Source organism: Gymnodraco acuticeps, unplaced genomic scaffold, assembly GCF_902827175.1.
Source record: "Gymnodraco acuticeps unplaced genomic scaffold, fGymAcu1.1, whole genome shotgun sequence".
Lineage (NCBI taxonomy): Eukaryota > Metazoa > Chordata > Actinopteri > Perciformes > Bathydraconidae > Gymnodraco > Gymnodraco acuticeps.
The window spans coordinates 685,899-706,912 of NW_022991320.1; the positions used below are offsets into that span (position 1 = coordinate 685,899).

A 21,014-nucleotide genomic window follows, 5' to 3' on the forward strand; every position below is an offset into this window, starting at 1 on the left:
TGTGTGGGTGATAACGGATCTGGGCCGGCAGCTAGCTGTGTCCTGCGTGTGCCCCAGTGCCCCTTGAATCAAAACACTAGGGGAAGACAACACTCGACATGTCCCCGAATAGTCTGTTTTGACCTTTTGTCCTACAGTACTGTCATCTTATTGACACTCATGTACAATTTGCACTGTAGCTCTGCGGTTCTAAGGCTGGCAGACCTCTTTGGAGTGAGTGCTTTTTCAGTTTCAGACAATACAGCTCAGGGTAGGTTGCATATGACAATTAATTTTATTGTCACAAGATGCCTTTTGATCTTTCAGCGTTAAGAATGAGGCTTGTTTCTTTTCATATTTCAGTGAGACTGTGTAAATGTCAGCTTGGTATTTACAGCCCAGGGGAGTTTTCTCCGCTGATGTCGTCGGTGAATAAGATGTGTGTTTGTGCCGAGGTAAAATAACCTGACATTGCACACAATGCTTTGCAAGGAGTAAGAATGTCGTCCGTGTCTCTGGTTTCAGCCTCTTCGGGCTGACACATAGCTTGGCGTGACGCAATGACATCACTGTGAAACTTTAGGCGGAAGCTGGTCGAGGTTACGTTTTACCCACTCTCAGTGAAGAAGAAGACAGGGTGGAGTTCATGGTTTGATATTCAGTTTCACTGGTGCATCCTGGGAGATATGATTTCAGGAAATTCAAAACTACCTATCAATATCATTCCAACCCTATCTCCTCTTTCAGGCCCCGAGTTGTAAAGAGAAAATGTGAAGGGCAATCCATGATAGATTAATGCTGCAAGATCGATTCCTGCATTACCCTGGTCTACCACACACAAAGATCTCTTATTTAAAGGCTGTCTTTGTAAAGGTTTTTAGAGCCTTTTACAATTGTATTCAGAGCATGTTTAATGAGTGTTGGGAGGTTTTCATTCTGTGATTTTTGGCCCACTTAAGTGTCAGAAGAGAATAGACAAACATGCAGTTAATCAACAAACTGATATCATTAGCTACCAGCTGGGCACAGTTCTGGCAGTATTTCCTCTCTGTAAAAAAAAAGCTTTGTCAATACAGATCTCCAATGTAAATAATACACACAGTCACAGAAGGAAATGAAAGAAATCTCAATATGAAAAAAGCTGTGTTGCTCAGGGAAGAAAGCTGGCAGTGGCACATTTTCTCGTTTTCCCGTTCAGCCAAAGAGCGTGCACACATGGCTTGGAGAAGAAGCCAGGTGCAGCTCACTGGAATTAACTCACTTTCAATGCTCTAGTTTTGAACCAAACAATAGAGGAATAGTGGCTGTTCTATTTTGACAATGTGGGCACTTGTATGCGTGTGTTATTAAAGGTACCAGTATTGGGCCTCAGACACATACACACACACACACACACACACACACACACACACACACACACACACACACACACACACACACACACACACACAAACACACACACACACACACACACACACACACACACACACACACACACACACACACACACACACACACACACACACACACACACACACACAAATACCCAGAGAGAAAGAGAGAGAAAATAAAGAGAGAAAAAGAGACAGAGGGAACGAGAGAAAAATGCCCTATTAGAGATTTATTTTTGTGTGGTTTAAGTAGAGTGCATTGTCATTATTTGAACACTCACAAATAGCTTCAAGCACAGACAGGGAACCCATCCATTATTTATATTAATGTCTTGTTATTCACTATGAGAGGTAGTTCATTGGGCAACAAAACAACTTAACAATGTGTGTTAATTTCACAATGAAATTCACATTTTGTTTTGGATTACTATAGTTATAGGTCATTCTCTTAGTGTAAAAGCATGACTGAGCGTGAGAGCACAGTAGGGGTATTTAAAATGGAGAATTTAACATTACATATTTTCCAAGATGAACGTCTGTGAGCTTTGATGTACTAGCATTAACTGATCTTCTTTACCGTTATCTGTCTGAGACACAGTATTTTCAGTTCCTTAAAAACAAGCCCAACTTCTTTTTTTCTTCTTTTCCTGGTAGAGTAGGGTGTTGAACTATCAGCAGACTTCACTTTCCTTTAATTCAGTTTCTCTGAAAATTACTCATTTTATTGAGGAAAAGTTGTCACTTCGGATTTCTAACATGTTGAGGGTGGGGACTGTAATTTAATTTAATGATGACTACCATTTAGGGGGAACAAAAGATTGATTTGATTATAGGTGAGCCAATTTTAGTTCAGTGACACTGTATGTGTGAACATAAATCTTCCGTGCCTCTGCCTAACTATTTGTTTTCTATCCGCTTCTTTTTTAGGTGACATTTACAAAGCGAAAGTTCGGCCTGATGAAGAAGGCGTATGAGCTGAGTGTGCTGTGTGACTGTGAGATTGCCCTGATCATCTTCAATAGCACCAACAAGCTGTTCCAGTATGCCAGCACAGACATGGACAAGGTCCTGCTTAAATACACCGAGTACAACGAGCCCCATGAGAGCAGGACCAACTCCGATATTGTGGAGGTAAGTTACAAAAATGATGCACACGGCACTCTTGTATGCACGCATAGGAGCACAGGAGCACAGGAACACACACACACATGCACAGGCTCATGCAAAAACACAGAAACACATAAGCAGACAGATGGTTACAGCATTGTGACTCATTCAGCAAACCATTACTTCTCTCTTTTGGTCTTCACACTTCACATAGTGTAAGAAATAATTGCTCCCATAGGTTGTGTGTCCATATCAATAATGTATTTTAAGAATTATAGTAGGGCTATCAAATAAATGTAAAGAAAATGTGTTAATTTAAATTGCTTGTTTTTGTTGTGTAATACTTTTTAACAAAAGAAGTGGTAGCCTATCCGTGATTTGGACCTCTTAGTCTTTCCCCTGCGGGGTGCAATTACCAGCCCCTGCCCTCTGTGTTTTTACGCCAGTACGTGCCTCAGACAAGGATGTTGCTTTGGACACATGTCGCTACTGTGGCTCAAGGTGATGTTAAACAGCGCTGTAAGGCCAGCCAGTAGGCAGGTAGATAAAGCAGGAAATGACACTGACCCCCTCCAGGATCCTTAAGCTCTCAACATGAACCTGTTATGCAACATTCACACTGTCGCTCTGACAAACCCTATGGGCCACACACACGCATTAATGCACGTGCTTGCTGCTTATCTGCACCTGTCCCACAAAACTAATGTTAAATACATGTTATTTGTCTGCTTGTTGCATTAATTATTTAAAGCAACTTTGCAAACCAAATTACATTTTTAATGCTTCCTGACATTACATATATTTTGTTCTTGTTTTACACTATAAAGGTTAGAAATTCCAAATAATAATACATATAAAATCTCAAAACTGTCTATATCCACTTTTTTTTGTCAATGTTTTTTGTCTGTGATTCAACAGACACCTGATGGCGACAAATTGTTAACATGTTACATTGACTTGATCACAATTAATGCATAACACATTCGTCTCCCATTCTTAGCCTAGCATTTGTAATTATGTTTTACATTATACCCTTATAAAACATGCACACCTGCTGGCTGGCAGATCTGACACAGGATCAAACAGCATGAGGCATGTTTTTATCTTTTCACATGGGTGTTGCTGGGCTTGTCGCCCGCCCACGGGTGGACAAACCCACCGGGAACAGTCCTGCCATTCCAGATGGCACTCTGCACCTGAACACAAGCCTTCTGAATTACCATATTCATATCAAATGTATTTTGTTTTAGAAGAGATTTCGCCTTACGTTGTTGCCATCCTTATATAATTACCTCTTCCTTCATATCATGTTTGGAGGTTCAAAAGCAGCATAAATAAATGTTGTCTGCTGTTGTTATTATTGCTTTGGTTCCATCACCATTTCAATTTGGTGCAGTCAAATATGTACTGGGTAAATGTCGCTCATACATCAAGGGATACAGCACTCAACATATGGCTAACCTTAATGACAAGAGAGAATGGACTAGGTGCATTAACATGGAAAGCATTTAGAAACACAAATAAATGCAATAGAGGCAGCATGACAGCTTATATTCTTGTTTACAATGCATTGTATGCTTTAATTAACTTCCTATAACTCATCTTATTGAGTTTTTGAATTGTAAATGTGGCTGAGGCTAAAACTTTGTAAGTTTTAAAACATCAATGTATTTTTTTTAATAGTTACAATATCATATGCAACTCTTTAATGCAAAACAATTATTAAAGCTGTTTACATCTATGATCTGTCCCCAAAGCTTAGTTTGAGTTTTATTAGAAATCTAAATGAATTGCCACAGTTTGTAAAAAGTATCTCAGTATACAAGAAGGGATAGGAAATAATCCTTTATGCATTATACCATTTACATTAACCCCTTTAGCATCCACTCATAGCTCTAGAGTGCCTTTAAGCACTGATATCCTTTATGCGCCAACCCTTCAGTCACTATATACTCAGTGTATTACCGTGCCCTAGCTGAACCCATGAAGAGTGTCATCACATGTTTCAGCAAGTGCCTGTGACGAGAGCTCCCTGCTTTGAAGCTCTCTCTTTAACTGTGTCTCCATTAGAGAGCAGAGGATGGCTAACGTGTAAACAGCCGTGTCAGGGGAAGACGCTAAAGAGCCTAGTGGGAGAGAGAGTGCTGTGGAGCACTATACCTACACTGTGATCCCTGGAGGACTCTGAGCGAGTCACAGCGGGAGAAATCGATCTGAAGAGGCCTTCAGCCTTAGCAGCGGCGTGCTAACAGGATTGGCCACAGGCCTGACACTAGCACGTTTAGCATGGGTGGGAGGCGGTTCTGTGGAGAGAGAGGGCGAGCGAGGGGAAAAGGGGGGTGGATGTCTCCTGCCGAGCCTTGTGTGCCGCTGCTAGGCTACGTCACAGGTGCAGGAACATGGGTGGGTTGTTGAGTTTAGGGGGAGGCATGAGCGAAGTGGACTTCCTGCTGAGATGGCAGGATGATGAGGAGGAGGTCAAGAACAACATGGACAGCTGGATTTAGGGGTGTAGACAGAGAAGCAATTAGGCTTTAGATTTGACATCTGTCTGTGACATATTTAATTTTCAATTTGTAGGAAAGCTCATGTCTTTAGAAGTAAACAAACTGCTTGCATCTCTCTCCCTCTGTTGCTGCTGTGCCTGAAGGTGTAGTGGGAGGAGAGGCAGAGGTAGGGGAGCGGAGCTCAGAGTGTGGGCGGCTGGCATAGAGGCCTGCTACATTAGCAATAAAGCTCTATGTAATTAGCATGTCTTTGGTTGATAATTAGCGTTGTTGAGAGAGTGGCACTGGGAGCGTTGCACAGCCTCTCTAGCTACAGCATGTTTACAAAAGGCTGGAGGCCTTTTTTCTATCATTCCCTCACTTTTTTTCTATTCATTGTTTTCTCTAGTTTTTCATTGAACATATACAATCTTTAAGAGATTGTTTTGCATTAGGTTGAATCTAAGCATGGGTCAACGGGTTTATGTATGTAAGAGACAGATTGTGGGGGAATGAAAAAGAAAGATTGAGAGAGAGAGGTAAAGAAGGTCTTGATGACTCAGTTGAAACAGTCTCAGTTGGGAATGATACTTCCATAAATATCTCTGGAAGCAAAAGCCAAAGAAACCAAAGCCAACCCTTCTCTGAGACAGTGGTAAAACAAAAGAAAATATCAGCCATCAAATTGACTGCACATTAAGTATTATTATTATTATTATCTCAATGTATGACATCAAGAAACTCTTAACAATCACATTAAAACAGTGGCATCCAAAACATATTTTAATCTATTTTTGTAATGTTTTAAATGCTTTCATTTAATCACAAACATGTATTGCCATGCAGGATACAGTAATATCTCAATTCGCAGAGACTCCCCCAAGAGACTTTGATAAAATATGTAGTACACAATCTTCCCAGCTGGTATATAGTAGGGATGTCCACTTAATTAAAGCTAATTGTTCAAAGTAAGCTCATCTTAGTTCTCCAAACGTGATGAAAGCAAACACAGAGGTGGATCCGCCCATCGTCTGATGTCAAAGCTGGTTCCAAATGTGTCGTCCTGGCAGGTCTACAGTACACTCTGAGTCTGGCTCCAGATAAAACAGTCAAACACGCAGATAGATTTCCTATACTTGCTGTCTGCCAGGCCGGTTTCCTGGACATGCGAACAGCATTAGAGGAGAAATGGGGATCTGTGTTGGGAAATGACAAGAGAACAGATCCATCTCTCCTTTTTCCTCTTTTCTCCCCGGCTTAAGAACAATCACTTTCAGCTCTTATTGGTGATTTATTATGCGGGAACGGGGTTTGCTAATTGCAATAGCACATGAAAGAGTCCTTTCTTTCCCCTCCCCATGATTGCAGATCAACCCCAGGCCCCAGACCTAAACGGCATTGGCTGGTTCTTGCTGTGAATGCCCCAAATCCAACAACACACTTGGGCTGTGCCAAATCCCTGTTCCACAATGTGTTTGTTTTCCTCTCTGTTGAAGCAAAGAACACAGGTTTTTGAAACAACTAAAGGGTTAGTAACTGAGGTGTGAAAAAATGATATCCCCTTAATGCCTGGATATACCTGTGCTAAGACGTTAAACCATTCCTGTGTACTGTATGTGCAAATAAGCTGTGCCTATTTTCACACAGAAAAAGGGTGTTTGGCCTTTGTAAGTGTGTGTTTGAAAAGACTGCACTGCATGGGTGTATGTGTGTGCAAATGCACGGTGACAATTAGCTTGAACCCTGCAGAGCCATCGGCATTGTGATGACCTCAGCCACAAAGCACACTCTGGCTCAAGTATCACATGGAATGGCACATGCCTCTTGGTTCTGGGCTGACCTGCCTACCTGCCAGAGGAAAGGCTGTTGGCCAATCCCATTTCCAGCAGATTAACCTAATCTGAAAATTCAGCTCACCCTGTAATCTTAAACAGCAGCAGCAGGGACCTGCCTCACCACCCATCCTCAACTCATTTCTCTCCCTTCTTTTCTCCTTCTCTTCCTCTGCCCTCACCTAGAAAGAACTATCGAGTTAGAATGAGAAGGGGAAGGGGAGGGACAGAGGGATGGATGAGTGCAAGAATAGGAGGGAGGGAAAGAGGGATGGAGGGAGGAAGGCTGGTAATTATTTCCAAAGGTCATTCTGTTAATGACTACCCGCTTGGCTAATGAGATTCAGCAAAGCTCCCTCACCATGTTTCACCCTGCGTATGTTTCACCCGTGTGCTGAGATGTGTGAGAAGCACAGGTGTGATTTCAGCCCAGTGACAGTCCACTGGAGGGAGGGAGGGTGGTAGAGAAAGGAGGCGTTGGGGGCTGGGGTGAAAATGATAAAACATAAAGAGAAAATAAATCAAGCAGGTATGTCTGGGAGATGGCAAAAAGAAAACGAGTAATGAAGCGCACCCACATCAGTTCACTTCATGCCTCGCTTGCACAATGCTTCAATTGGCAATAAAATATCATTTTCCACACATAAAAAATACTACAGATATTCTTTTAGATTATTTCACTGTCATGTACCTAAATTCCGTTCTTTATTCATTTAAACCCTCTGCTTTCAACACAACATGTGATCTCCCCCTCCGAAGTGCCAGTGGGCTCATGTTCTGCCGCGTTCTTGTGAAAATATTTTCCAGCATGTGTGCTATTCTGTATGCTTATTTGGTTTCTAAACAAGCATGGAGAACATTAGCCTTAAGGAGTTTTCTGTGTTGATCAGGCCACTGAATGACTTCTTCTCATGGCTCTGAAACCCTGTATAATTACTCTGGCCTGAATGCCTTCTCTAATTTATCCTGAACGACTTTAACATGTGTCAGCATCCAAAAGAAATAAAGGCGTCAGGTCATATCTCCTGCCTTACAGTTGTCCATAGTAATTTTGTGGAGAGTCGTTTAGAGGTTTTCATGTTTCATGTGGTGTAACTTGAAGGTAAGGCGTGGGGTAGTCAAATAGATCACAGTACCTCAGTGTTTACTGGCGACAGAGATCAGCAACTTGACTTGTTTTTCCCCGTGAGCTGAGAATTAAGGTCTGAAGCTGCTTTGACTGACTAAGTAAATGAACCTTGTGACATTGGAAAGCTAACAGTATCAGTTTGTTAAAACAAAGAGTCTGATGACAGTCTGTGTACACACCACAGCACATCTTTTAAAAGATATTAGTGGAGAATTACGTGTTGAAGAGTGGGTGACAGAAATCGGATAACTGTTAGTAACTTTTCCCACACCTCTACCCATGTATTTACAGTGTTAACGATAATGGGAAAGTTGGCCCTTAAAGTCCTTCACAGAGTTACAAACAAGCTTTAAGGTTGGTAGAAACTATTAACAAGCACAACATATGATATATATATACTGTATGTGAAACCTCTTTCCGGTGTTCAAAGTGTGGTGAATTCCACAAACAGAGGCGAACCTTTGCCCTCCTCCTCTTCCCGTCTACACCCGCCGCCTCACCTCTTCGGTTTGGACTTGAGGCTTCCAGATAATTGTTTGTTGTATTGCATAGAAAAGGGCGTTGACAAAAAACAAGGCAAAACACGTGTACACATTTAGTTCCTACATTTCTTTTTTTCTTTTAACATAAACAATATATAATGATATGTTAAAAATAAAGAACGAACCCCCAATAAAACCACCAATATCACTCATTTGTTTGATCTACGATTAAGTGCCTCAAAAAGTGGTAGTGGTCTAAAAATAGTGTGTGGTGAAGCTAAAAATAGTCGCCTAGCTGGCGGTCCTTGCTCGAGAGGGTAGAAGAATAGGCATGGAATATCTCTCTCTCTTTCACTCCCCCCTCTTTGTGTTTCAAACAGGGTGGGTGGGGGTTGTTTTTGAAACTATGGCGTGAGTAAGCGAAGTGTCAAGAGTAATCATTCAGCCCCCGTCTCCCTTTCCAAGGAGCGACTTGCCCTTCGGCGACCACATGCATAAGACCATTGATCTGAGACCCCGCTGTGCCTATAAACATTTGATTCCTTGGATAAAGAAGTCTATTATTTAATTTACTTGTTTTTCTACGCCCCATATCTTACCAAACAAGAGGTTTCCTGTCTGGTTGTTTACGAAACATTTTATAAAAGAGAAAATACATTTCTGGCAAGTTATATTATCTATGTCAATAGCATCAAGAGCATTTTGAATCAGCCAGTCTGCCTATGATACGAGTGAAAATGCTATCACAAACATATTAGTCTCCTCACACGGCTGAACCCTGTCTGCTCCAAGTTTCAAGCTGGCACATGAGAACACATCTGTCTGCGGCGCCAGCCTCAGACATAAAGAGAGCAAGTTTACTGAGGTCCTATTTTATAGACTATATGCCTCTTCCACTTCTTAAGACTGGCTAAAAGCAAGATGACAGATAAAGTATGTGATCTACGGGCTCAGCATTATATTCCACATCAGACGGCCGCTGCCCAGAAAAGCAGAACCTCAGACAAGCAACTAAGTACCAGTTGGATCTCCGTCAGAGGTGTTTCTTAAGGTCAATATACTGAAGCGGAAGTCTGAGGTACTCACACAACAACAAGAGGTTTTATAAATAGACTGTTTGAAATGTGCCAATATGTGGTCCCTGTGGTGTGGAGCGGTGAAAAAGGCAGGCCACTTCTGAGGCCACGCTGCCAAATGCAAGGCTTTTCCATTACACAGCCCAAAACAATTCACGCCAGCCATTAAGATGAAATGATGCCTTGTTCTTTGAAACTATTTGTGGAAAATTCAGAATAATGAAGGCTATTTTTATAGATGGCATTCCCTGCCCTGCCTGGAGCTTCCCCCCTGGCCTCAGCCCCTCCCATGCCATGATTGCTGCTTTGGACAGGGTGTGGAAACTCAAGGTCACACTATAGAGGTCAACCGGCTGGACATTGTTACTCAAGGCCTCCCTCAGGCTCCCTTTTCCTGCTGTGGCACCACGCGATAAGAGACAGTGAGACAAAAGACGATAAGTGACGATTGGTGGGGGGACAAAGAAGGAATAGAGCGTGGCTGGAGGGGTACTTGAAGTTTTGCACATATACAACTGAAGTGATTTTTCTGAGGATGTTACAGTGTTTCTATTTGATAATGACTTAATATAAGCAATTGAAGACCTTATTGTTAATATTACAGTGCAGTAAAATAGTGGTGCGTGAATAACTGAAACAAACTGCTCATAAAGCGTTGCAAAGTAAGTATGAGAGTATTTTCCACACATAATTGAGCCTTGGCAAATTGATTTGTATGTTGAATCAGAAATATATAGACTCATGCCCATTCATCTCATGTGAAGAGAGACAAATTATGCAACTGGAGCACAGACAGGATGAACGATGGGTAGGTTGAGGGTACAGACATAAGTGCCCTCTTTATCCAGTTTTACTGAGCTGGCATTGTGTCTCATAATGTCTATCTGGGTAATTATACAGTGCACTGACTAGTGTGAATGACCACTTTGTTCCCAAGGCTAGGATGCTGCTGGAGCAAACAGTGTTGGATTCTGACATGTGCTTAGTGTTTGTCTATTCCATATGGGAAACACTGCACCATCTGGTATTGTGCCGTGTACTGGCTAGCTAAGACTGTCTGTCCATTAGTGGGCTCTCATCCACACTGGGCTCTTTTTAATGGTGAATTCAGCACATGCACCATCACAATGTCACAGTTTGGAGAAATGTGAAGGAACATTAACACACACAGTCTCTCTTACATACTCTTGATCATTTTCACAAATGTTTGCTCTACTTCTTACTCGCTCTTTTTAATGTTTAGTCAATCAAGTAATCTCTAGACAGCTAGTAATTACATACTCAGTTAGCCAGCGTTACTGAACACACGACCACTTTGCCAGAGATGATGGATCCCAGGCGCCAGCCTTTGATTCCTGATTATAGTGCAGCAGGGCACCAGGAGTAAGGGGCTTCAAAGCCACCAATTCACTGAAAAGTCATTGATGCATAGTTCTTCAAACGTCGCCTCAACCAGTGCATTGGGATGCACAGATGATGACTGAAAAAAAGAAAGGGACAGGCTGTGATTTGGGGGTCCCATTGCTCAGATCGGTAACCTACAAAATCAACCATTTCCCTCCCAAATGCTCACTCACACACATGCACACACTCATACACACCATGTAGCCATCATCCATGGGCATGCCCCTCGACATGGTCCTGGCATGTTCAAACCACGCTTCATGAAACTGTGGCCTTCTTGCCTTTGGTCTGCCATCTGCTTCCAATAAGCTAAGCCAGCCTGATCCCTCTGATGTTCCCTCCACGCTGAAAAGCACAGAGAAAGAAAGAGTGAGCGAGAGAGACAGAGAGAGTGAGGGGGAGAGACAAAAAACGAGAGCAAGTAAGATTGAGCCAGACAGACAGAAAAAGAAATAAAAGTAGAATTAAAGCGAATGAGAGCACATATCAAACATACGACTACTCCATCTCTGCCAGCAAGCCCACCCTGAGTGTGCGTATTGTTCAGTGGTTCTGTGGGGTCTTAATACACTGCAGGTCTACTTCATGGCCACCTTCATCTTGTTATTTGTGATGAAAAGGGACAACGTTTCTCCCCACTGCCTCAGTCCTACTGACACTGAGCCACACTGCTCTCAACCAATCTGTCTTGACAAAATTGAGTTAGCCAATAGGTTAAGGCAAGGGAGCTCCCTGATGTCCAGTGGTTTTCCAAACGTCTTCTCTTTACCCATCTTTTTCCACTTTGAAAGTCATGCTCTAGATGGGTTTGTAATTTAGTGTAAAGACCAGTCAAAAAGATGTACTGTATATTTGATAATATATTATTCAGATTATCGTACGTTGTCTGATTTTAAAGAAGCCTGAATTATTATTGTAGCCCTAAACTTTAGATTTTCTTAAAGATTATTTGGGAGCCTTTTAAATTCCATTGTGATTCAGTCTTGGGTCTTAAACTAGCTACTGAGAAGACTGTAGTGCCCACTGTAGATGCACTCCCTGGTTACACTCAACCTACACACATTCTCAGACATTATGAACACAGGTCTGTATAATTTGCATACTGTCGTTTCTTCAAGGAGTGATTCTGATAGTCAGAGTGAATTAATCTGTTCTGTACACTTTTTCACATTGTGACAGAGGCTGAGACCCTGCCAGGCAAAGCTGTGTATTCCAGTACAATTGTATTATACATTAACAGCACAGCCAACATTATTAACCATAAGTGGCACCGTTATAAATGATTTTATATTCTGCTTGTCTGCAACTTGTTTTCCATCGACTGCTGTAATATACTGAAAAACCATAAAATGCTCCATTTATTGGGGGAAATCTTTGTGCTCTAGTACTATAGTGTCTTCTTTTATAAGTCTTTGTTTTGCTTACAATGGTATGTGTATTCTGAAGACCATACAATGTTGGCAAATATATAAAAGGGCTATTATAAACTGGCTGTTTTTGTTGAGGGTTTTTTCACTGATGCTGTCAGCCATTGGGTTGAAGACATTGAGAAACATTCACTGGCCTGGCCGTCGCCAATAGCCATAAACACAATATTGAATGTGTCGTACCCTTCAGCCACTGCCAAAATAACTGCAGATGGGAATGGTCAGCAATAAAGTTCTCTCCAAACACAACCCATCCACTAGCCCGAGTCTTTCAGAAATAAAGATGTAGCCATCAAGCCAACAATGTTTTGATTCAGCTTCTGTTGAGCCGTGGTATTATTGCAGAAAATGAGGAGAAGAGGACAGTGGTAGGGAGACAGAGACAGACTGAGCAGCAGGACGAGACAGAAAGAAGGGGGCAGAAAGATGGATAGAGGGTGAGCAGGGTGGCAGAATGCCGAGCAGACGGATCCTGGTATGGCAGGGGCTCTGGGCAGGCGTCAGCTGTCCCTAGCAGACCCCCTGGGGCCACCCAGAATTCACACCCAAATACCCTCCACAGTTTTTCTCAAGAGCGACATGAAGTTATTACCCACACCCCAAACTATGAAATTAGTATAAGGCTGGACCTTTTCCTGCAATTAAAACATCAGAGAACTCAAATCTTTGACAGATGTACTAACACCAAGCAATATATTCAATACAAATCAGTTCCCCTGTAGCTCATTCCTGCGTCTACTAGCCTTTTATCGTCTTAATCCAGCCCAGGTTGCCTTGCTAAATGTAGTAATATAGCCCATCTTAGGCCAGCCTAGCTGAGGGTGCAAAGCTGAAGGGTACCAATGAGACAGGTGTCTAAATATGTAGGACACTGTCTATGCTGTGCCTGCTTCACACAGGCCCTGTGACAAGTCAACTCATGAGGGAGCATCATGAAGAAGGAGTTTAATTAGGAGCAAGCCTCCAAAGGGGCCACAGAGAAAGACATTGAGACGAGCAAGCATACACAGATTTCTTTGCAGTTTTCCTCTCTGTAATACGTTTTTCTCCTTGCTCTTCTTTTACTAAATTCAATGTCTGTACCAAGCCTGGTGACTTCGCATTGTAGTAGTTTATAGCTTGTTATTTCCCCATCAATCTTTCCCTCTTATGGACAGTTTGCTTACTTCATGTCACATAACATTTTAAACAGCAGGAGCAAGGGTAAAGGATATGTTAATGTGGTTCTTAGTAATGGTAATTAGGTAAGCTGACATGTCAAAAAGATGATTGGGTAAGAGTAAAAAACAATACTTGTATGTAAACAGAGGCAATACAATTGCTACAAACTTAGTTAATGATCAACAAACAAGTGTTCCTTGTATGACAGCAGTCATTTTGTAAGAATAAAAATAATGAGCATTTCCATGTGATATCAAAAACCCCAGTTACTTGTGAAATGTAGTTAAAAAAGAATCGAAATGTGTGGGAATATTTTGTTCATAGAATTATTGGCACAAGTGAACTGCACCGAAGTGTTTTCGCTTAATCCTCATCCTATTAACATATTCCCCAAAGACTCTATTTTGATGCCAGCTCTTCATACCCAGGGTAAGGGTAGCAGCTTCTTTTGCAATGATCATTATTCTCTACTTCATTTTGAAATGTATGTTTGTGATGTGTTCTTTCATATAGTCATGATGTCACTGAAGCCATTTTTGGAGCAGCATTCGATGACTTTGTGGCGCAGAGCCATGAAACACAACACATTGAGGGCACAGATTAAGCAATGGGCTATTAAAGAAGGGGACAACATATAGGATGACGAGAGTAGAGCGGTAGGGTGGTGAGGTGAAGAGCGCAAGAGGGCCCTTCTATGGCTATATGAGCACTCCAACAGATCTGATTGGTTGTTGGGTTGTGTGTCAGTCTTTGGCAACAGGTGTGATGTCTTAAAACAGGTGGGCATAACTGGGATGAGCAGCATACCGTCCTTGTACCCAACCCTCAATGTGCTGAGCCCCTGGGCCACATGCTTCAAAGTCATATAACACTCAAGCTCCCTGCACCCAATCAACACCCAACGCAACCGCTGCCCAACCCCCTGCGAGACCACCAGCTCAGTTTCCCCCATTTGGGTGTCACCGTTACCCAAGCCCTAGTTCTCCTCTTCCAGCAATGCCCCACTGCTAGTCTTCCTAGAATGGAAGTGAATCCCTCATGCACTCTGTGCTGGCGGGGGTAGGTGGAGGAAAGCTGTGCAAGTAGGAAGAAAAGTTATTTCTTGCATGCATTCTCATGCGAAAAGAAAAGGCCAGTGGTTCAGCTCTTGTCAGTTCGATATGATGCATCGCCAGGGTCAGAATGAAACTACACAAAAGAAATAGCAAAAGTTTTACATCTCACGCCTTTGCCAAAAAAGACAGCGTGCTAAACCTCTGCAACCCCTTTGTTCTTTTGACTCATCCACCTCTGATAGAGCAAGAGTGCCTGATTCACTGAAGGTCTGTTAGAAGTCAGATCTCCTGCACCGCCTCGGTTGATTTGTTTGGTGTGATTTCCTGAAGACTGTCAAAGATGTGAGAGACACTTTCAAATTCAGAATTCCAGATTTCCACTCTGGGGGCCAAGTGAGGATTCAGAGAGAGAAGAGGAGAGCCAGCAAATGTTGACACGCTTACAGTAGCTGCCTCGCCACGAGACGCCTCAGGAATCAAACAGTTATCACACACACAAAAGAAGCCCTCTAAGTTCACTAAAACCACACTCAAAACAGGCCTTTGTTGTGCTGACATGAGAGATGACTGGATTGCTATTTGTTTTCTAAGCAGGCAGATCGCTCCCTGTCACATCTGCCGCTGGTTGTGATGGAGGAGCTAGCACTCGTATCTCCTCCATGAGTGAGTACTGACGGAGACAAACAAATGAGAGGAAGAAGTTCACTGAGATTAACTTATCTTAGCATCTATCTTCCTCCTTGCTCCTGCTCAGTCTCTCTTTCTTTTTTCTTGACGCTAACACCCACTCTCACACACCCACACATGCACAGACTCATTCCCCTCTTTCCCCTCCCACACACACACTCACACCAGTAGACACATACACACACTCCAACATGTACAGAGAAAGACACACACACTTGATCAGCATCAAATACAGGGTGTGCTAAAGTAAATTTAATTACGTCTGTCTGATATGGAGCTTCAGATGAAAGTGCGCACAGTGTGAAGCGACAACTGCACAGACAGGAGCAGGCCCGTGATATTCCTCCTGTAGACTAATATCCCTTTATTAAAGCCAGGAGGAGAGAGGGGAGGAGGAGGAGGAGGAGGAGAGTGAAAGTGGGGTGTAGTGGAGGGGAGGGGGGTGCCTTTGATGAGAGCTCTAACTGTCAGCTACTGTACTTTTCTTCTTTTCCGCTTCGTCTTTGTCTCTCACTTTACGAGGCAAATGAACGGAGCACCTATCGGTACATGCCTACTTGCTCAAGCAAACATACCCTTGTGCTATCACACTCAGTAATGTGCTCTGAAACTGATCCCTGTTGTTATGGTTGTCAACAATATCTAAAAAAGGACAGAGGCAGCTCCACCGCTCTCTCTCTCCCTCTTCTTCACTTTGTCTGTGTCTCTCTTCCTCTCAGTGAGTGGAGAGTGCGCTTTCTGCCGGTCTGCTGTTTTCTGGCCACTGTAATGGTGGCAGGTGGCCATCAGGTGGCCAAAACAGAAACTGCCACATTTAATAGCACATATACCACAGAAATTAACTCCACATTAACTGTATTTTATTTCCGTTTCATGACACACCAATAATTATGGTTAATAAAATATCTTTTATTTGTATTCATTTTCCCTGTGTTATTATGAGGTTTCAAGGGCCCGTGATTTGTCATTTGGTCAAGAGTTTGATCACTTTTTATGTCTCAATCATTTGTGCCATCTTGAATGTTTGGCTGCATGCTTTCTTGTTGACAATGCAGCCAATGTATCCTCTTGCCATGCCAAAATGATGAATGTCTTTGTAGAACAATGTCTCAGGAACAGACCATAATTTTAATAGAGAAGAAGTACTTTTGTAATGTGTTAAATTAAAAAAAATCAATATACACTTTTGTTAAATGGTTTAAAAAACTTCTTCTAATTGGTATTTGTCAGGGTTGATTCTAAATGGAAGCTCCTCACAGTTCATCTGCATTTGTCCATCCCAAGCTGTTTGACTTCACTTTTTCTTACCAAAGCCCTTCAACTATGTTGTGCAAATGCTCTGTTTGCAGACATTGAGAAAGAAGGGCCTAAACGGCTGTGACAGCCCAGACCCCGACGCAGACGACTCAGTCGGCCACAGCCCCGAGTCCGAGGACAAGTACAGGAAAATAAACGAGGACATTGATCTGATGATCAGCAGACAGAGACTTTGTGTAAGTACCTCTTGTTAAATCCCTCTCACCTTTCTTTCCTCTGTCTCCCTTTTCCCCCCTATGCTTTCTGTCGCTACGGCCTCGTCTCCTCGTTTTTGTCATCTGTATCTACCACCCCATCTCTCCGTCCCTTCACCTGTGTCTCCCTCCGTCCGTCTCTGTGGTTGTGGGACCTGGCAGGCATTAAGCAAGAAGGAGAACAAAGGCTGCGAAAGCCCGGAGCTCGAGTCTGCTCTCATCCTCACCCCACGCACAGAGGAGAAATACAAACAGATTAATGAGGAGTTTGATCACATGATTCAAACTCATAAGATACCTGTAAGTACTGGGTGACGCTAGCCGCTTCCTCAGCAGGCTAACAAAATGCTGACTGGCCAGTAACTGTTGAGCTAACCCAGCTAACCACAAATGTTTGCCGCTAGACTAAATACACAAAGTGAGAGTGAGTGTAAGACTAGAATGAAATTATATTGTATACTTACATTGAAAAATAACAGTCCTTTGATTTAGCTTGATTACAGTTGAGGAACAGTCCTCTAATTTAACCTAACTGTAACCGTAACTAGCAGGCATTTTGCTATAGTAATTGCAGACTCTCTCTCATGACAAATTTTAACCTTACTGGGTTCCCTCCTTGAACCTGTTACCCATAATGCCTTGCCTGGCTCTCAGGGGAGGTGTGGTCTGCATGCGCTTTTCCTTTCCTTCACCAAAACACAGCGCTCAGTCAACCGAAAAAACAAGGACATGCAGTGTGGCAATGAAACAGCAGCAGACATTAAAAACGCTTAAGCACATCTCCTACCTTACAAAACTCAATTATCTCTCCCCATTGCGGAAATAATTGAAGGCAAAGTCTTTGATAGCCTTTAACGCATCTTTTTTAATAGACTCGGAAGTGTCAAGACATGTGAATCGCTGGATTTAAAATATATAGTGTTAATTTATCAAAAGAACCAAATCTGTAGCTAGCTGCCAGAGACCTCAAAATAAAGGCTGCTTTCTATGTAAACTGAGCCTGCATTTCATTCAGAAAGCACCATATTGGAATGGTTAGTGCTCTAGACTTACAGAGAAAGAGATAATTCCATGGTAGCTCATTTAGAGATGAACAGTAGTGTCTAAGCAACGGGAGAAGGGAGATATGTGGTTAGAAGCAAGGCAGGGGTAAGTGAGATGGGATGGTGTGGCGGTGTAGGGTGGGCTTGGGATCGGAGCTGGGTGGGGATGGGGGTTGGAACAGAAGGGGTGGTGGTGTTTTGGGGGGTGGGGGGGTTGACTCTACACACAACAAGTGGCAGTTCAGTGTGTGGTCAGGGTGGCTGCCAAGCACTGGGCCTCTGGATTGCAGGGGACTGTTGAGGGGACTGTGGGGAGAGGCGGAGGAGGAAGATGAGTGAAAACAGGAAGGATGGCACCAGTTAAAGGACAGCTTACAGATGGGGGCCTTACAACCAGCAAAAGGGATGTGTGTGCACGCAAATGTGTGCACAGAGACAGCTCGCCCACTCTTAGAAAACACTGCATAGGGAATTCATGAGGTATAATATCTCCAACAAGGAATCCGAGATGGAAGAAATGACTGAGAGTCTTCAGAAAATAAAACAGAACCAGAGACAGCTCTTGAATGGTTATAAAAGAAAGCTTCCATAGCGTTTGGCTAGCCCACTGCTTCATAAAGTTGCAGTAAAAGCGAAACGTTCACAGCGCCGCAATAAAATAATATTTGGCCTGCAGAAAGAACATTAGCAAAAGGGAGAAAATTGAAGACGACGAAGCAGCGCTATAAGGCACATATCCCACTTCCACATAAGCCGGGCTGATGATCCCCTGATGCGCTCCCTCCATGGCTCTGAGACACATGGCAATAATTTAGGGCCCTATTTTCTACTTCCTAAAGCTAACATGCAGGATCAACCACTTCCAGGGCACTCCCAAGGTTAAGCCCTTCTACCAAGTGACACAATAAACATGACAAACTAGACGCCTGGGGCCGACAGGCTACCTCTGCTCATGTTGCTGATGAGACTGCTGACGGATCTGAGTCTACCCTTTAATACTTTGCATTAGCTCCATGTGACAGTAAAACAAATGATTCCTAATTACATGCAGTTATCCAGTGTTGAAGCTACTTTAGCAAAAGTAGTGTAGCCTTTTTTTACTGAGGGGAAGACAGACAGGTGCCATTGACTTTTCCTCTGAGTAAACCATAGCCTTCTGATTTAATCGAACAAACCAGGAAAGTTTTCGGGGGAATATAAATGTGAAACTGTGTATGTCACTGTTTGTCCAGGAATTACAAGTGATAATTTATCTCCCAAAGACTCCACTGGCTCAAAAAGGAGTAAACAAAAACATATATAAATACATTTATATTATCTAACATCCAAAGAAGCCTACCAAATCAAGATCAAGTTTGAGTGACAAACAATTGCCAACCCATACATCATCTCCTGGGCAAATGAGTACCTCTGAGAGGAGTCTTCTAGGCGCCTACCCTTTTAATTTCAGTGCTCCCCTCCTAATTCCATGCTCAATCATATTTTTAGTTCTTGTTTTAGTTGTTCTCTGTACAATTCATCTATGCATGTCTATTGTTAGTTGTCCATTTGTCCTTTTGAACTTGGCTGTCTGTCTTTTTTTCTTTTGTGTTTGACTGCTTTGACTGTAGAAAGTCAAACAATTTAAAATTCCTTTGTGTTCCTGGAGTGTTTCTGAGTTGTCATGTCTCTTTCTCTCTTTCTGTGTCCATTTCTTTTCTTGAAAGCCTTGTTGTACTTTTTCACTCACTGCAATCATTAGTGTCCTTAGTCTAATCCAACTTCTCTCTGTTTCTTTTTTTCCCTCTCTCTCTCTCTCTCTCTCAGCAGGCCGTGCCCCAATCAAACTATGACATGTCTGTGTCCATTCCCATTAGCAACCAGAACAATCTCATTTACAGCCATCCTGGTGGTTCCCTTGGCAACCACAACCTGTTGCCACTTGCGCACCATGGCCTACAGAGAAACAGCATGTCCCCCGGAGTTACACACAGACCCCCCAGTGCAGGTAACCCAGAAGGGCATCACCCGCACTCATGCACCCATGTACATGCTGTTATCCCATCTGTCTATCTGTGCCCTTGTCTGTCTAGCTAATGGACTCACACGTCTACCCACAATATGTCCCCTTAAGGCAGCAAATGAATCCAAAGTCCCTCCTATATATAGTCACATATTGCCTGCTCAGTATTTTGTTCAAACTAAGGTAAACATTTAATATCATAATAAATCCCTGCCCTGAATCTTGTTGATTTAGTGTTCTAAATATGGGATGTTTTGCACTATGTATAGGATTTAAGTTGCCGGTGACATAAGCAAATCAGGTCTGTTGGTTTGTTATTGTTGTCCAAAGTCCTTTTTCTTTCCCTCTGGTCTGAAGGCTGCTGCCCACACCCTCACCCTGTCATTACAACTGGATGTTAGAGGCGGTAGCACAAACTCAATATGAGTTTTGGCGCTCATAGCATCCACACCAAACCGCACACGTTCTCGACCCTCCCACTCTTCCACCTCACATGGCTTAAGAATAATAATGTATCATTTTTCTTGGACGGTAGCTTAATGTATCCACTCACAGTGTCCAGTTGCTTAGAGTGTTACTGTTTGAGTGGAAAGGAGTATAACCTCTGGTATCCATACACATATAAAAGTGACACACAAACACGAGCACATGCACACACTGTGGATTGTGATTAAATTGAGTTAGCTTCTGAAAGGCCAGCAAGGTAACAGACAGGAGGCTTAGTGGATGTTATGTGGGTGTCTATCCTCTAATGGTTTTCTCTCTTTTGCTCTCCTATCTCTTTCATCTTTCAGGTGGCCTCATGGGTGCTGACCTCACCACTGGCGCAGGCACCAGTGCTGGTAAGAATGGCCTCTTCTCGCTCACAGTTGTCTGCTAATATGCACACACACTTACACTCACCCACACACACACACACACACATGGCACCCACTCACCCACTCTGGGCCATAAAATGCATGAGTAATAGTAACCCAAACCCAAGTGGAGATTTTGTCCATGATGTGTTGATGTTAGTGGTCGTGGAGTTCATCTGGGAATGTTTGCCTAGTGCTGGGGCTGTGACACATCCTGCCTGGGTTCAGCTATAAAATGGTAGAACAAGTGTGTGGAAACAGAAATAAAATCACACTAAATACTGAAGCAGCAAATTGACTGACGTGCAGTCAGAAAATATGGACTTTTGAATGTAGAGCTGAATTCTCTGTTTCTCTATATGATGAGCCGTCCTTTTTATATTTA

At 42.8% G+C, this 21,014-nt stretch overlaps 1 protein-coding gene and 1 long non-coding RNA gene across 7 annotated transcripts in view; one reads left to right on the forward strand and one right to left on the reverse strand.

Annotated features, from left to right (window-relative positions):
• Positions 1–21,014, forward strand: part of mef2cb (myocyte enhancer factor 2cb) — a 70,832-nt gene that overhangs the window by 38,948 nt on the left and 10,870 nt on the right. For 3 of the 6 annotated variants that reach the window (XM_034240308.1, XM_034240312.1, XM_034240309.1), the window contains 4 exons: positions 2,298–2,501; positions 16,566–16,709; positions 19,577–19,757; positions 20,567–20,614. In XM_034240308.1, the coding sequence (XP_034096199.1) occupies positions 2,298–2,501; positions 16,566–16,709; positions 19,577–19,757; positions 20,567–20,614 (577 nt within the window). Of the gene's footprint in view, positions 1–2,297; positions 2,502–16,565; positions 16,710–16,889; positions 17,028–19,576; positions 19,758–20,566; positions 20,615–21,014 lie in introns of all 6 variants that reach the window. The other 3 variants (XM_034240311.1, XM_034240314.1, XM_034240313.1) reach the window with 2 other exon arrangements.
• On the reverse strand, positions 10,055–17,345 carry LOC117562479. Its single transcript, XR_004571548.1, has 3 exons — positions 17,192–17,345; positions 11,084–11,231; positions 10,055–10,962 (listed from the first exon to the last, which is right to left on the reverse strand). It is a non-coding gene; the product is annotated as an uncharacterized LOC117562479 (long non-coding RNA).